General features: G+C 36.5%; 1 protein-coding gene across 3 annotated transcripts in view; it reads right to left on the minus strand.

Annotated features, from left to right (window-relative positions):
- Nucleotides 1-16,850, minus strand: part of ZRANB3 (zinc finger RANBP2-type containing 3) — a 40,194-nt gene that overhangs the window by 21,037 nt on the left and 2,307 nt on the right. Inside the window, exons 2-3 of one of the 3 annotated variants that reach the window (XM_053982251.1) lie at nucleotides 15,088-15,240; nucleotides 2,196-2,214 (exon numbers count right to left, since the gene is read on the minus strand). In XM_053982251.1, coding sequence (XP_053838226.1) covers nucleotides 2,196-2,214; nucleotides 15,088-15,239 — 171 coding nt within the window. In that variant the 5' untranslated portion in view covers nucleotide 15,240. Of the gene's footprint in view, nucleotides 1-2,195; nucleotides 2,215-15,087; nucleotides 15,241-16,850 lie in introns of those variants that run through there. The other 2 variants (XM_053982253.1, XM_053982252.1) reach the window with 2 other exon arrangements.

Consider the following 16,850-nt stretch of genomic DNA (forward strand, 5'->3'; position numbering starts at 1 on the left):
GGCAACAAAAAGAAACTACAGCTCTGATTCACCAGGCCTGATGGTTTCTCCTTGGCCTGCACTACAGATGAGAAAGCCCAGACAGTGAGAATTCAGATATACAGACAAGGGGAAGAGTCAAAAGATTTACATTTAACAGGAAAGTAAGTACATGCTTCATATTGCCAAGGTGGGAATGCTCCCATCTGTTAATAATCATGGCAACAGATGATTATAAAATTCAGAATTTAGGGCTTTGTTTAAAACATATCACACTTCCCCTCCTCCTCCCCAAATTTTATCAAAGAATGCAGCTATTTTCTCTGCTTGTTCACATGGCAAGAGACAGTTCCCAGCTCCTGTGAAACACCAAAGCAGAGATGGGCCTTAAAATGCTCTGGGCAGGTTTTCCATGGAGTCCAGGGGACATTTGAGTGGATTTGCTGCAATCTAACTACTCACAGCAGTGAGACACAAAATAACAACTTACATCTCCAGTATTGAGTCTAAATGGACTGACTTAATGATGTAATGAAGAGATTTCCCAAGTACAAAAGATAACAATGCATTTTTCTACTATTACTAGAAAGAAAACAATAGGAAAGCTACTGTGATACTCAGTTTTCATTCAAAATTGCCAAGTTTTCGTTACAATTTTCCTGCACGTTCCCCTTGTATCACCAGTAGTTCTTAGGTCATCTGAAAATAACTTCAAGTGAAAAAAAAAAAAAAAACAAAAAAACAAAATAAGATTCATTTTTAGTTTGCTGCCATGGCTGTGTCCCTAACTCAGGCTGTGCAGGCCCTGGTGATAATCCAGGCACTGGCTTGAAATGAATATGGAATAAAAGCAAGGCTTTTATCATCAGCACACCCAGGGCTGGATGCAGATTCCACAGAGCTGAGCAGCAGGTAGGTAACAATGTGAGAGACTAGAAAAACTGGAGAAAATACTATGATCTTGGGGTTTGATATAAACCCATCTTTCTCCAGCATGGAAATGGATGACACTGAAATTTTGGGGGAAAAATTTTGTCTGTCCCCACTCTGAGAAGAAACATATTTGTAGATCACCTTTCAAAAAATACTGGTTTTATCTTACTTTAATCCTTACATAGTTACACAGCCCAGGGATATGTACAGTAATTCTCTGATCTTGAGTTTTCCTCCATAATTTCTTTTTACATACAAGCTCACAATACTGATATTTAATTTTACCAACATTTTCTTATTTAGAGATAGGTCAAAAAGCACAGGATACACACCATTGCACAATACTTCCTCCAGTGCCACACCTATTGTCATTACAAAACAATCTTTATTTTGGAATAAATGTACCTTCCAGGACTTTTTATTGCTAACATAATTATGCACAGCTCATTTTCTAGTTCAAGAAGGGAAATAAACTGTTTCAATAAAAAAATAGCTACTGCTGATATTTTGATTTTTCCCAAGCTTCCCTTTTCTCTTCCCCTGAATACTTTTGTATTCTCCACAGCTCCTAGATATTTTGCATTCTATGCCAGGACAGTTTATCTCCAGATGTAATGAGATTTTTATAGTATGAGGAGATGCTTAAATCCCAATAATCCATTTCTCTCTCCCTCCTCGTGTGTCAAGAAAACCCAAATTAGAATTGTGAGACTACAGCAATTCTCTTTTTCAGAAAGGTTTTATACTGACAACAATTCAAGAACATTATTACCAAAATGTTTTATGTGGGGGACGAAATGCTGGATCCATATTTCCCTGATATGGAATACAACATATATTTTTAAATGTATGGACACAATGAATTTTACTATTACTATTTGATTAGAGCAGTTTAAAAAATCACCTTTGGAAACCATATCTGTTAAAAATCTCTTTGGGCCAGGAATGTCTAATAATGCACTAAAAATAACTTGCTATGCAATTATAAAGCACTTTAAAAAAATCAACTGAGTCAGTGTTTTTAAAAGTTAACAGTACAGGAGATTTAACCTACAATTAAAAGTAACCTTACAAGTTTTCTCAAGGATTCTTCTGAACTTATGTCAGGTTTCAATTTTTCCCTCACTTAGGTATTTTCAGGATATCTGCTGACTATCACACAAATTAGGATTCTTTTATTACCAGCCTTTCTGCCCACACCTCTCAAACAAAAAAAGTCACATCTGCACAAAGTGCATTAAGACCAGAAAAGACAGTGTTAGAGGAACAGGAACATCACTTACCTCATCAGCAATCATACACCTAAATAAGAAACAAAAACAGGGAGGAAAAGCACAAATTAATACAAAATATAATACAAAAACCAATACTTACAAATTGTTTACTATAAATTTAAATTCTGGATTTACAGAACCAATTAAAGGAAAAAAAGGTGATTTAATTCCTCCAGATATCATCTACAAGAAGTGAATTTGTTATGAACTGAAAATAAGTACAACAATTATTCTAAAAATGTTTATTCAGTTTGCTGGCATTACTGCAGAACTTGCAATTTGCAAAACTGAATTTCTGCTTAGGTCCAGGGACTGATTAATTGTAATCATAAGAGACACTTCCAAGGCAAGAAGTGTATCTTCAATTTTCTTTTGTCTTTCAGAAACAGCAATGTTTTTGCTGCTTCATGATTAAGGATTATTTATATTTCAGATTGATTTTAAAAAATGTGCTTTCCAGAGCTGTCACATTTGTTTTGAAACAGAAGCAGACACTCCCTCTCCCCCACCAATTGTACCAACTAAAGTATTAGCAAATGAATTTGATTTTCTGCCCATTTTGGAGTCACTTGGCAATGCCACTCTGTGTAAAGACAATGACAACTCTGAATCCCCAGTCATAAATAGTAGATTCTGTTCAGCATATTTATGTTTTATAAACATTAATTGCCATCTTTGAGATGAATTTCTTAAAGGTATTTTAACCACTCTGGGATTCTATTTGTACCCATTGCACTGTGTAACTCAAATATAGTGCTCCTTCTGTGAAAAAATGGGAAAGATCTTCCAGGTCTTAGTGTCTTTAACAAAATTTAACACAACAAGATATAAACATTCTGTATTTTGATCCATAAAAATCTTTCCAAGTAATACAGAAGTGCTTTTTTAGCGGTAGCTACTCTGAAGTTAGTATAGCTGGCCAAAAACAATTAAATGTTTGATACTTTCTGAACCACAGTAAACTGCTGTTTGCTCACTCTGCCTGCCAGTATAAATTCCAGTGTCTACTAATTGCTGCAGTTTCTTTCAACTGAGGTAAAAAAATAATTCAAAATTAATTCTTATACAACTTCATTTTTATAAGCAACAAACTATCTATTTGTAATTGCTTTGCAACTTCCCCCCACCTCCCCAGCTGTTAGGGATGCAGCAAAGAAAACAAAGGAAGAAAATAAAATAAAACAAAGCCCCCAAGCCTGCACAGATTTACAAAGGAATAAAAAGGCAAGAAGAGAATTATTTTCAGTGGCAACTCATGATTGTGGGGCCTTAATGTCTGTGATCTGCAGCTGGGCAAAGACATTTATTTGCAGATAACTAACACACAATTCTAATTTAAAAATAATGTCAGTTTTTGCTCAAAGACTGGGTTGTTGTTTTTTTTTTTCCATTCAAAACTCATTGTTAATTGCTTGAACTGAAGTTTACAAAACAAGTCTTTCTTTTTTGCAGATTCTTTGAGGCCAACTGCTTTCAGTACATTAATCCTGTTTTTAAAAAACAGTTTTGAGGCCTGAAATCAACTGGAATGCACAATAACCTACTGTTGCAGTAGTACTCCTTACACAAATGCAGCAAATGAGTAAGACTACAACTAACAGCTACAGAGCAGAGACAGCTCAAGAATAAACCACAGACCTTCTTCAACAATAAAGATTATTTATTGTAGGAATATCAGAGCTGAAGTACAAATATAGCAATAACCAAGTTGCATCTGGTAGCAAGAAAATGTGGTAAAGAGGACAGGAATAAAAGTATTCCTTGCCAACTTCTTCTGCAAATACAGTATTTCTCAGCAAATCAACTTAAACTTTAGTAGAATTGCATAAATAGTGAAATGTTAATTATGCCAGTTCAGGCAAACAGAGAAAGTGAGAACAGGCATGATCCTATTTCACTTTTCTTTGGCCTAGGTGAACTATTTGGATGCTCCTTCTTCCCTTCAAACAAGCAAAGGATAACAAGCAAAAATGAAGAAATTCAGACTGATTTACAAATGGCTCTGACAATTAGAAACTGAATAGCAAATAAAAAACTACCAACTTTAAAAGTATGTCAACTACAGGAGCATGTTTTCCATAAAGCTAGATTTCTTCATTAGAGTGAAATGTAGCCACTTAAGCATTGATGACTTTATCTGCTGACGAATAAGAAATTGTTCTGCTTTTCTTTTTGCACTCATTTTCAGACTGCACTCATAAAATCTTTACTGTTATAGACTATCTCCTGTTTTCATATCTATTAACTTCCACTGATTATCTCCTTAAGTTAAACTTCTTAAGTAGCAGCAACTTTAAAATATTTATAGACATAAACTCATCATTTTGTTGGTGGTAAATGAAGGAAAGTACAAAGTAGCTGCCATAATAATAATAACAATAATAATTTACCCATAATAACTCTGCAAACAGAGGTTACATTAAGTGATCAATACAGTTTTATCTTCCTCATTTCTGCAGTTCCAATAGAAATAGAGCCACAGAAACACCCCTATGCTTAAAGCTGGATATCTCTGGTGATATTTTGCTACTAAGTATTCACTCTCTTCTCCTACCCAATGATGAAATTGTTTAGTCATAAGTAGTTGGGATTTTCTTCCTGTACTGGCAACCCATCCATTTTTTCAGCATTTAAAATCTGACCAGACACATCATGGATTGAGATCAATCAAGTGCACTAAATTGGTTTTAAAGCTCCAGTTAAGAGTTATCTGAATGTGTCAAGTCCTCTGTGATTATACAGTTAGTGACATGAATCACTGCTTGGATCCACATTGCTCAGACTCAAATTCCTGAAGTGCTACAGTTTTTTAATTGCTAATTATGCCAATTAATTAACATTATTGACACACACACTTGACAAAATTTAAACGTGGCACACAAGATTGAGTTTATGATACAGGTAGGAGTTAATGGAAGTGGAAATGGAGGATATTAAATTTATTTTATGACATAAGGCATTTGAAAGCATTCATCTGTGTAGCTTTCACAGTTTTAATATAAGAATTCTAAAGATGTCTGTCTAATGCAGTTACAAAACATAAAGAGGTCCAAATTACTTTCATTGGATTCTATGGCAATGAAAAACAGCTTATAGAGGAGAGGAAAATCATGAAATGTCTCCAGTTTATAATCACAACAATTAGATTTGAAGTGTAAAGAACTTCCCCATCTTTATAGCTCACATCACACAGAACTTATAAGATACCTAATAGTTAGTTGCACTAAGCTGCTAAAAAGCAATACTTTACATAATCTTAAAAATATGCAGCCTCTATTTAAAACAAACTTCAGTATGTTCTACATTACTGCAGTCAGACAAGCTGCCAACATGGACATAAAGGTTCCATGCTGTCAAAAGCAGAAGAAACAGATCTTCAGCTACATTGAAGGGACAAATATGTATTTTTGTTTCACATATTTTGACTGCAAGAAGACAGACTTCTTGTTCTCTGAAGTTCAATTAGTCATTTCCTCTCAACTGGTAGTTACCCAATCTGAGCTTCATCATTCATATCCCATCTGTTCATATGACACCTTAATAATAGCTCTATCCAAGAATATAAATCAGAGCTATGATACGCAGATTCATATCCTGTTAGAAGCTCAGCCCACATGGTCAAAAGTTTCAGAAAAGCATGGAAAAAAATCATTTGAGATGTCTCAGTAGCACTTACTCTCAGCAGCAAAGTCCAACCATGAAAAAAGCACGAGTCAATGGCAAATTCTTCCAGATTCTTTTGCATTTAATCTTTAAATGTTCCCCTTCTTCAGAGTGAATCCTGTGGCTTGTGTTTGAATCTCTGTCCATTCATCAAGGAAATCTGCTATTTTTTTCCTAGCAGAAAGCAGCAGAATCTCATTGGGATGCACTGCACATGCTGCTACAACCTTGCTACTATTCATAACCCTTCTGCAGAGTAGGATTAACAATGGCCCTTGGGCACAGTAGGATCTTTCACAAATAAGAGGAACCATAGTTTGGGCCTCCACTAGACTGTAACAACCCCAGCATTTTGAGGTGTATTAGCCTGAAAATAAAACTACATTTTTCTTTTATCAAGCAAACACAAAGAGCTTTGAGTGATGATGCACCCTGGTGAGTGAACATGCCTGCTGTGCTGGTGCACCTGAGGTGCACACCGGTCCAAAGCCTTACTGCTCTCCACTGAAGAGAACAAATGCAAGCACCTGAGGCTGTACACAAACCCCAGCTTTCTCCTGGATGTAGAGAATCCCACAGTTGAAGGGACCACTCAAAGTTGGATGAGTCAGAACCCCAGAACCAGACTTTCAGTACTATCAGAATAGGCTTGGTACTTGATACCTTGTAAAGGTAACAAGCACCAGGCAAAGGTGCATTTATACCTTCTTACTACAGCAAACCTTGGAGAGAAACCTGAAGCAAGCAAAAAAACAGGCGAAGGAGCGAAGAAAGAAACCCAAAACTCCTGACAGAGCCCTCTGAAAGCTCTATCAGGAAAGCTCTGCCTTTAAAAAGATAAAAAGAATAATTTTTCAAATCTCAAAAAACACAGAAAGAGTTCCTGGTTGTGTTGATGTCAAGAAGATTGGAATCAGCTTCGCAAAGCAGAAGGACAAGCAGATCTTTAAAATTTTATGCAGATGAGTTCACTGGAGAAACAGAAGGAAACTGAGGCCAAGCTCATGTGGCATATGCCATAGAGCCATACAAAAATAGTCTGCATCAGAAGGTTAATGCTAACACAGTTTCATAAAATGAGTTTCAGGGAAGAACAAACATTTAAATGAAAATTATTTCTATTTCTGTGCTTCTGGGTTACATTTGGGTCACCCTTTCAAAATGTCAGCACTACTAACCATGCAAACAATACAGCTAAAGTTTCTTCTATTAATTATGGCTACTGCATTAAGGTATTTTTGTAAAGAGAAAGAATCTCATTTTGAACTTTGCTCTTGGAGGAATATTGATTAACAACACACTGGAATTAAGGTCTCTACAACCAAGGATCCTACCGATTCAAACAGCTGGTGTTAGAGGTTTCTTGTAACTATAGAAATATTTGCAATAATATTCTCTTTAGAGAGTTGTGCTTCCTTACATGGTAGACTAAAAACTAAAGGGATACAGCAATCCAATACATCTGTTGCTTGCTTGTAAGGCTAATTTAACTTTTTGATTGATTTTCAGAAGCTATTTATCCAGGAAAAACCACTAAGAACTGCAGGTAGCTTTTTCAGAACAAACTCCTTCCCTTTTAAATGCATTTTCAAAGGCAAACAGTCAAAGCTGTAGCACTTCATTTTTTAAAACAGTGAAAAATTTTGTTACTACTCAGGCAAATTAAAGCTGTTTTTTGTTAATGCAGGCTTTGGAACATGTTGTACAGAGGAAGCTTCAGTCTTTCTTTCACTGGTGTGGGTGTCCTGATATTCTTGGGATTCTCACCTACTCATGTGAGTCAGTTTTATATAACACTACAACATATAATTTACCTCCTACTCACAAGCCAACACTTCAGCACTAGCATCTCAACCAAGGGTTATTTAAGGAATCTGAACTTAGAACATTTTTATATAAAACTGCGCAAGCAACCATTACATTTGTGTGTCAGTAATCACAGCATGCAGTCCTAAAACTAGAACAAAGAGAGCTGACTCCCTTGCAACAATAATCAAGGGTGTTGCATCAAAAATAAAGCTCCAGAAGATGTAAGATAAATCTTATCCTTGCTCCTAAACTACACTAGGTATTTAAAAACCCCTAAGTATTAAAACCCCAACCTTTGATTTAAAATAAAATGCACTAAATTACCACATGTGCATTGTTAATTATTCTGAAAAGGAGTGTAGAGGAGAATCATTGTGCTGTCTTATGCTTTTTTCCAACACTCCTCTACATGTGACTGAAAACCCCACCTAAAATGTTTTATTAGTATTTGAAAGCTCTCAGACCATGTGTTCTGGTATTTTAGCTTTGGCAAAGATGTGTGGAATAACACACAACAAAGTGGTCAAGTCGAAGGTTAAGCTCAGACATGTCAATAGGTTCTTAGAATATATTAATGGAACAGTTAGGTTAGAAAAACTTCCAGCCAAGAAGACACCCAGCAATGACAGTGAAAACTCCTCATCTATTCAGTCACTGGCTTCAGAGAGAAATGGGTTCAGCAGGCGAGTCAATGCAAGAAAACAGAATAGCTTCTACTATTTTCAGCTACTGATAATCGAGGCTGCAAATGTTAACCTTGCTGTTAACTGGCATGACTGAAATACCTGTGAGCAGCAGTAGAAGCCTTCCTTAGTGTGCAGTCTACTGGCTTTCAATGAAATGGAGATACTTATCACTACTTTCCCAATAAACTCTGCATTCCCTGGTGATCTGGGGTATTTTCCCTTGTGCTTATGTTCTTCCTCTCCTTCCAGCCTGCATTAAGTCAAGTCAGAATGTGACTCACACTCTTTTAAGACCTTATTTCTATTCACTCCCCTTAAAGTGACTTGTCTCAAATTCAGAACTGCTCCCTCTCCTTTGTCCTATCCTGGGTGCTGTGGTTAAACACCAGCTTCTCATCATGGATTCCCACACTGCAAACCTTCCCTGCACACAGCTAACACCAATTTATTTCCCCTTCCCCCTCCTTTTATCACTGTTGACAACATACTACCCACACTTGTAATCTTTATCTCTCTTAGTCCTCCTCTTCCATTCTAACAAATTGTGCCCTGCATTTCTAAAATCTGCATTTTCTTCTCTATTCCTGCTGCTACAAGTCCACGTTTAAACCCAGGTAAATTCACATATTTCTACCTCTGGGCTTTTTCTATTCTTAAGTCTTCTTTTTTTCTTTTTCACCCCACATAGTTCCTCTCCTGAATTATACCCTAGATTCACTTACTGACAATGCATTTTTTGTTCTATTTGAATTGCTTCCCAGTTCCTCCAGCATCACTTCCAAACAAGCTTCCCTGGCTACGAAAGCTCTGCAGAATTTGGCTCAGTCTCTCATTCATACTTCCTGCATCTGAACCTCATTCTGTGAGCAAGCATCTTCATTTATTCATCCCTCTCTTCCTTGGCACTTCTCAAATGTGAGATGTACTCTGAATCATTACAAACCAACATCTTAAAAAAAAATGAAATCTTTCTTCAACCCTCAGAGCTGAAATGTATTAACTGTTTGATCCTTTCCATATTCACTAAATAGCAATCCCATTCTTGTTCCCCAGAGATTACTTCTGTGCTTTGTTCTCTAAGACTGGAGATAACTGCTCACCTGTTATAATGCAGGTTTAAGGACCCACATTTATCACAAAATTGTAATAATTTTATACATCTGAATTGCTGAATATATTGGAATAAAAGATTATTTCTTTCTTACTCTAGTAAGAGACTTATGCCTTGTTTCAAACAGCTCTTTCAGGCTATCTAACTACAAACCACTGAGACTAAAGACAGAAATAAAAAAAAAGTTACAATTATTTTTCTTCCAGTCTGATCTCTGATGTCAAGTTCTACAAATAATGGAGACTCGTTGATGGCACTTGATGCTGCAAGCCACCAAGTACAAATTAAAATGTAATATTTGAAGAAATACTAATAGACATGTTAAAAAAAAAAAAGTGATGGTAATTTTTTTTTCTAACATGCAAATTTAAGTAATTTGGCTTTTATTGAAGTCAGTGTAACTGGGAAAAATTCAACAGTAGCCTGTAAAATATTTTTGTAAGTGTTCCTTTAAACGATGCAGCTGATTCTGAAAAAAATATCAGACAATGGTAAAAAGCAGTTGGTCTTGCATTTAATCACAACATCGACTTGCAGAAACCTATGACCTTTCAAACAAAGGACAGAAAAATTAGATATAGACAGTAAGAGATATATAGATAGGTAACTAGGCTTAGTGCTTCCAAATGGAATTGAAAGACAAATCTATTCTCTAATTCATAGCTACTATCAAAGATAAGAAACTGAAGAATAGAAATACACTGAAAGAGCAAATCAATCAGCAATCATGGATCAAAAATAACAAAGATAAAAGCAAAGTAAAACAAAAGCTCTGCTAACTTAAAAAGGCAATACAAGACAGAAAGCAACAATTGCATTGGACAGAAGGAGAAAGAAAGATTAATAGACAACATAAAACCCAGAAGCAAACTCAGTAATGACGACAAAAATAAGAGTGAAAGTGGAAAATAGTTATAGAAAAGTGTAAAACAAAAGGGTCTACTGCTCTAGCACAAACTGTGCATAGGAGTGCATGGACTGAACATATTTTCTCTTATTCCATCAGCTTCCAAAATCCAAAACTATAGCTTCCTTAGACACCAAACTCAAATGGAAATTATACCTTTCATACTACTCAATGGATAATACATCCTAGAAAGTTAAAGAAATTTGCGTAGAAATTTGCATAAGAATTTAAATAGGACTTATATCAGAAATTCCTCACCCTACAAAGGGCTGTGCCTGGGAATTCCAAACATTTCTATTTGTTTCCTGCCCAAGAGCTGCCATTTCTGTGGTCCAGCTGCTAAACCCTCAGCAGACTGTGTATGCTGTGCCTTTCTAGAAAGAATCTTTCAGCTGTGTTCATAAACTTCAAGGAAATTATGATTTGAACCTTTGGTGTTTTGGTCAACTTTGAAGATGGGAGAGAGGGAATTAATTTTTACAAAGACTTGTAATTTTTGAAGTAAAAGTCCGTTTTAATTAACAAAGAGATAACTATGTATTCTTCCTGTGTAACTTGATAGAGATCAGAGACTCAGTCAATGGGAAAAAGTACTATTTTAAAGTGTAGGCAACTGACTCAATATTATAACAGAGGACATTCACACTCTATTCTCTAATGTTTTCACTGCCATAATGGTTCTCTGTAGCCCATTATCCAAAACAATTAAACACTATAAAACTTTTTCTTGCTTTACATAGGGACTACCTAACAAAACAATTGCCCTTGCATTAAAACTGATGCATTAAAACATCTGTTCTTAATGGCAGGTGTGAACTCTGCACATCCTGATATTGCCATCCATGCTCATTTTCTTTTTTTACTGTGTCTAACAGCATTAGGCCAGCATGTATGGGAAATTAAAAAATCATGTGCTCCTGAATATATAAGTTTATGTATTACCTCTCAAACTTACAGAGGAAACAAGACCACTCCTGTAAAACAGTTTGAGCATACAGTTATAATGGAACTGCTTGTTACATGGGTGGTAAATATCTCCAAGTCCTCTTTTGCATCCAGCTTAAACAAATTGTTCTGCCAACATGCCTAGAAAGAAATATATCTGTGTGTCTGAAGGTATCATTTACAGATACCATCTACAAGACAAGCAATGCTAAATAATGATGCTTGCAAATCACATGCTGACAGTTTTTATTACAAAACTTGATAAAGCATTTAGTGAAATTCAGTAGCATGAGAGCTAAATTTCAAATATCAGCATGCCTCTTTTACAGTGTATTCAGGTGAACAAATTGTTTGTATTACTAGACAGACATCACACACTTCTGTAAAGACAGGATATAAAACAAGAATAGATGGTAAAAAGGATTGTGACTTTCTAAGTATGGACAAACAGCCGCAGTAAAAATCAGTAATAATCAAAGAGAGATGTGAGCTCAAATGAGATCGAATACCATCCTTATCAACACCATCGAGTCACTTGCCCATGTATCTCTGTATCTTGGATATTTTACCCAAACTTCCACCACTTCTTCCAGAACATTGTGCTTCAACACTGCCACCTCTACACTAACAGCTGGTGATGCCACAGTTCTACCCTGACTTCTTAGGAAATGGGGATTTGTCCACATCTGCCCAAACATGACTAAGAAGCAGCAGAGAGCAGAGAATTGCTCACTTCCACCTCCGAACAGCACACATACATCTGCCCCCAACAATCCTCAGTATTTCCTAAGCCTATTGCTAACAGGTCACACTCCTGGAAGGGACAAGTTGGTTGTTTTATATTTAAGAAACAGTTCAAAGCACACACAAATAAATAAATACATATTATTGCTGTTTTTAGAAGTAACTTACACCTTCACTGAAAGAAAATCACAAAAATGAAACACTTGTCATGGATGTAAGTTGTGTGCACGCAGCTTTTCTGCGTTTAACATTAATGTTTGAGGCTACAGATAATGACTATAAATTGTATCCATCCCTAGGCAGCCATTCCAAAGTGCATGTCTGAAGAATAATCTCTAGTAAGGAATACGCAGCCCGTCAGTTATTCACCTTTAAGGCATGTTTGTGAGATAAAAGGTGTGTCAGCTTACGTTGAAGCACACACTGTCTTGTTGGCTCTAGAATTGTCATTTCCTAGAAAAGTGTTAGGCAGTCTCTGTTAGATGAGAGAATGCCTTTGGAGTATCTACTGGAAAAGCCCTTGATTCATTTACCAATGAATCAAAAATACAAGCCACAACAGCGTATTTATTTTATGCTTTGGGAAAGAGACAAGGGAATTAATAGCTCACTCCCAGCCCCTTCCATGCAAAAAATAAGAGTTTGTTCTAATAATAAGTCCCTTTTCATGCTGGGTTCTTGTCTAATCTAAGATGATATTAATTGAATCTCTTCATCCAACACTTGCTCTACACTAGTTTCCTACCACTCCAGCAAAGCACAGAGTAAATGATGCCTGTGAAGGGAGTGCATAGCCTGGGGGAAGAAAAATGATGGGCAGAGATGCACATATTGCTCACTTCAAGCCCTATGCTTATATATTTTTTAAAATTAGGAAAGACACTTCTACAGAAAATATACCATTGGGAATACTGAAAGAAGGTTTAAATCATTATGGAGTACACAAAAGGGAAAGACTTCTGTGAGGCAAGGCCTGACAAACTAATAAGAAAATTCAGCTACAAGCACCAGAGGCTCTTGTTCTCTGTTCTGGGACAGGAAGAGATATAGATCTGCATGAGCAAGGGACAGATTTAAAAAATACTCCTTGGGAAAGTTTGACTTAACACACTTTATATAGAAGCTGGCTGAGAGCGTGCACACAATTCCTCAATATGACCCAGCTTACACACAGAATTTACTGTGCCAAGCAGCAAGATTTCTTGCAGTCATGATGAACATTTTTTCATATGCATGTCACATGAAAACCGTCACTGCTGGGTTATGCAAAACTCTTGTTAGTGAAAGACTTAAAGAAAAAAACCCAACATAAACCCATAACCCTAATGAAAAAAAATAGAATTCCTTCTGTGGCAGAATCATTAGACTAGGTATTCCAAACCTTTCTGAATACTTACTGCAGGCAATTGTTACTACTTCAACAAAAAGAAGAAAGAAACATCTGATAAAAATTTACCCAGTCCTACAGTGAAACTGCTTCCCAAGGAACCTCTATATTATAGAATAGCCTACAGAAGATTATGCCACTTTCAAATACATCCATTAGCCTACACTAATTAAATGTGTAGTTTCTTTAATTTTAATGGCTGCTGTTATTTCACTATTTGTATACACAAACATACACCTCAATTGCATATTCTATGGCAGCCAAGGGCTTTGGAATTATTAAATTCAACTCTCACACAGGCTTTGCTATTCTACCAAAGTCTTAGCTATCTATTAAAATTATATCCACGCATTCTCAGGCTGTGCAGCAAGAAAGTGACTGATATGGCTGGTGGTCATGAGCAGTTCATGCCAATTCAGCATAAAGCATATCAAATCTCAGGCTCTCATGTGAAGGGCTGGACTCATCTTTCTGTTCTGCCACTGAAACCGGCAGCATAAAACAGATGGTTTGGTCATTCCCTGAGACAGCACTGCTAAAGGGTTTTGGCCAAAGGAAAAGAATCAAAGAGAAAAAATGCAGAATTTTAATTGATTAAATGTTCCATGTAATTCCAAGAACTGCTGATAAAAATTTCCTTTCTAATTTTTCACCTTTAGAGGGAAAGATGCACATTTCTTTTCCCCTGAGAACAACCACAAACATTAGCAAGCAACTCCCCTAGGCCCTAAGTCTCTCCTACTCAGCAAGATGCTGAAATAATCAGGAACTAATTTCATCCATCTTTCCCACACAGGCTACAGTAATTCTATTTGTGCCAGACCTCCCCAACATCATTCCCTTCCAAAACAACAGCATACAGTGGTTTCACAGCTTTAGGCTGCAATTGCTCACATTTCCTAAAATTTCTAAATGTGGAAATAGCATTTCCCCTCTCCTTTCTCACCCTGTAACTCACTAACAGGCTCTTACTCAGCAAAATATTTCCAGCCTCTGCAGCATAAACTGTGTTTTTTGATTTACCAGGTACTTAATTGTTGAATGCCTACTCCATCAGCTGCTGCACTGGCTAACTGAGCACTCTGCAAGGCTTCTCCTGCTCTGCTGCTGCAGCTCAGTGAGCTCCAGAACACCCTGATTACACTCCAGAATTGTACCAAATTTAATACAGAAAACCACACAGATGCATCAGGATCTGTTAGTCATTCCCTTAACAGCTCTACCATGCCATTAAAAACTAAAGAATCAAATGAGAATTAACTTATTTTAGGAACTCTCTATTAACATAACAAAAATGATGGTCCTGCTGATATCAACCTCCTTTTACATGAGAATTTTGATACTACAATTCTCTTTTGCATAATGCATTATTAAACCTCTTCATCCTCTGTGGAAGAAAACCCCACAACTCATTTTAAACCATGTTACCTTACAGTTTATGAAAGATTTCTGCAACATAAGTCACCTAAGACTGCTGGTATTGAATAACCTTTGTAAAAAATTATGTTTACCTAAAATAATTATTTTTAGCATCATATTCTTACAACTATAGAAACATACGTTTATTATTTTTCTACTTAATGTCTGCATACTTTATTTTCACATCTATTTTAGCATGTGATACACTAAGTTGAATACAATAATCTTACCTGCCACTTCTCTGAAGTGCAAATATGATGCCCTTTTCCTGAAAAGGAAGCAGCTTCTTTCTCAGTCTTTCAGGTAGGAAGGACAGCTTAGCATCAACATCCTCTAACTGAGAGACTTCGAGTGAAGGTGTTTCCTGGAGAGCACTGGCCATGCTGAACCAGAGGGAAACAAAAGAGAAAGAAGATATCTACATGGCAGAATAGAGGATAAAGCTTGATGGAACAATACTCATCACTTCATCTTGAAATAATCAATATCTACACAACTTTCCTTGAGTTTTGAGAATTGTCTCTGGAAAGCAGAAAGTTGTGCAGATGTGGAGGAAGAGTCCCTCACCTCAGTATTCATAAAATATTCTAAATATTCCAGGAAGAAGAGGGCAGCATGTGTCTCTTCCTTTACACTATGAAATAATTATTTTAGGAAATACCTTATTCATGAAAGGAAGTTATTTGCCATTCAAATCAAACTTACTCATGGACACTGAAATATAACTCTTTTAGTACATTTTTCAGAAGATTTTTTACATTTTTTTACATTTTTTTTTCCAGGAAAAATTGATTATTCAACCTTCTGATGATGGAACTAACAGACCTTTACATTTTTAATCCTAAAAATTAAATCAGAAAAAAAGGGGAAAATATGCCCACTTTGGCAGACGTGAAAAAAAAAAAGAAAAAACAGTGAAGAACTTTATTTCCCTAAGAAAGAAATAATCTTAAACCACAGAACTAATCAATAAAAATTGTCATAGTGTGTTTAAAGGTGAAAAATGTGGATTCTTCATTCATTTTTGTTCAAGGGACAGTGTCAGAGCTGAAATACTCACTTTTGCCCTCTTTTAACTTCAGTAGACTTCAAGCAAACAAAAGCTTATAAAGCTCAGTAGCAGTGCACTAACTGAACACAAAGAAACAAACCTTTGCATCAAAACAGTACCTAATTATTTTGAATTCATGGCCTGTGTAAGGAGCCAGATTACCAGAGGAACAAAGAATGTCACCCAAAATAGGTTGCCTGGACTCTTATCAGCATCACCAGGTTTGATAGCAAAATTCTGAACTTGGAGCACTCAGGTTTTTTGATAGTGACTTATTTCTGAAGCAATTTGGAAGTCAGATGTGATGCAAGGCATGAGCTATCATATTGACAAGAGGGATGTGCTGAGCTCTGTGGTCATTCACACCAAGGAGCCACAGGACTCAGTAATCTGCTTTTTGACACTCCCTGCTTGCAAGGTGAGATAGACCTGGGAAGAATGTAAATGGCTGCAGTAAGCAATATTAGAAAATAGGATCAGCAGTTTGCAACACCTTCCTTCCATGGAGTCCAGGTGAGGAGGCAGAACAGGTAGATGAATTCAGGTGAAACCACAGCCACAGTGAAAGAACTGCACCTCTGTTCCTAAGGAATTCTGCTTATGAAGCTTTGGCTACAAAACCTGGTGTACACTATTCTGATGTGCTGTGGGATCACTGAGCCCCCTGCTCTGAATCCCTCACAGTCAATACTGTCTTAAAATCAGGGAGATATAAAGGAAAAGAACAGAGGACTAGATAACACAGCAAATATAAGTTATCAGGAATTTGTCACATCTGGAGGAAAAAAAAAAGTAGCTGTCAGTACCGCTGACAACAATGAGGAGAGGGAAAGGACAGGGAACAGGACCCAAATGTTTTGAAAATCCACAAAATGTTGTGGAATTCCAGAAAAATGAGGATTTTGGTGGATCTGTTAGTGGCATTGCCAGTCAGGCTAATGA

The sequence above is a fragment of the Vidua macroura genome, chromosome 7 (genome assembly GCF_024509145.1).
Source record: "Vidua macroura isolate BioBank_ID:100142 chromosome 7, ASM2450914v1, whole genome shotgun sequence".
Lineage (NCBI taxonomy): Eukaryota > Metazoa > Chordata > Aves > Passeriformes > Viduidae > Vidua > Vidua macroura.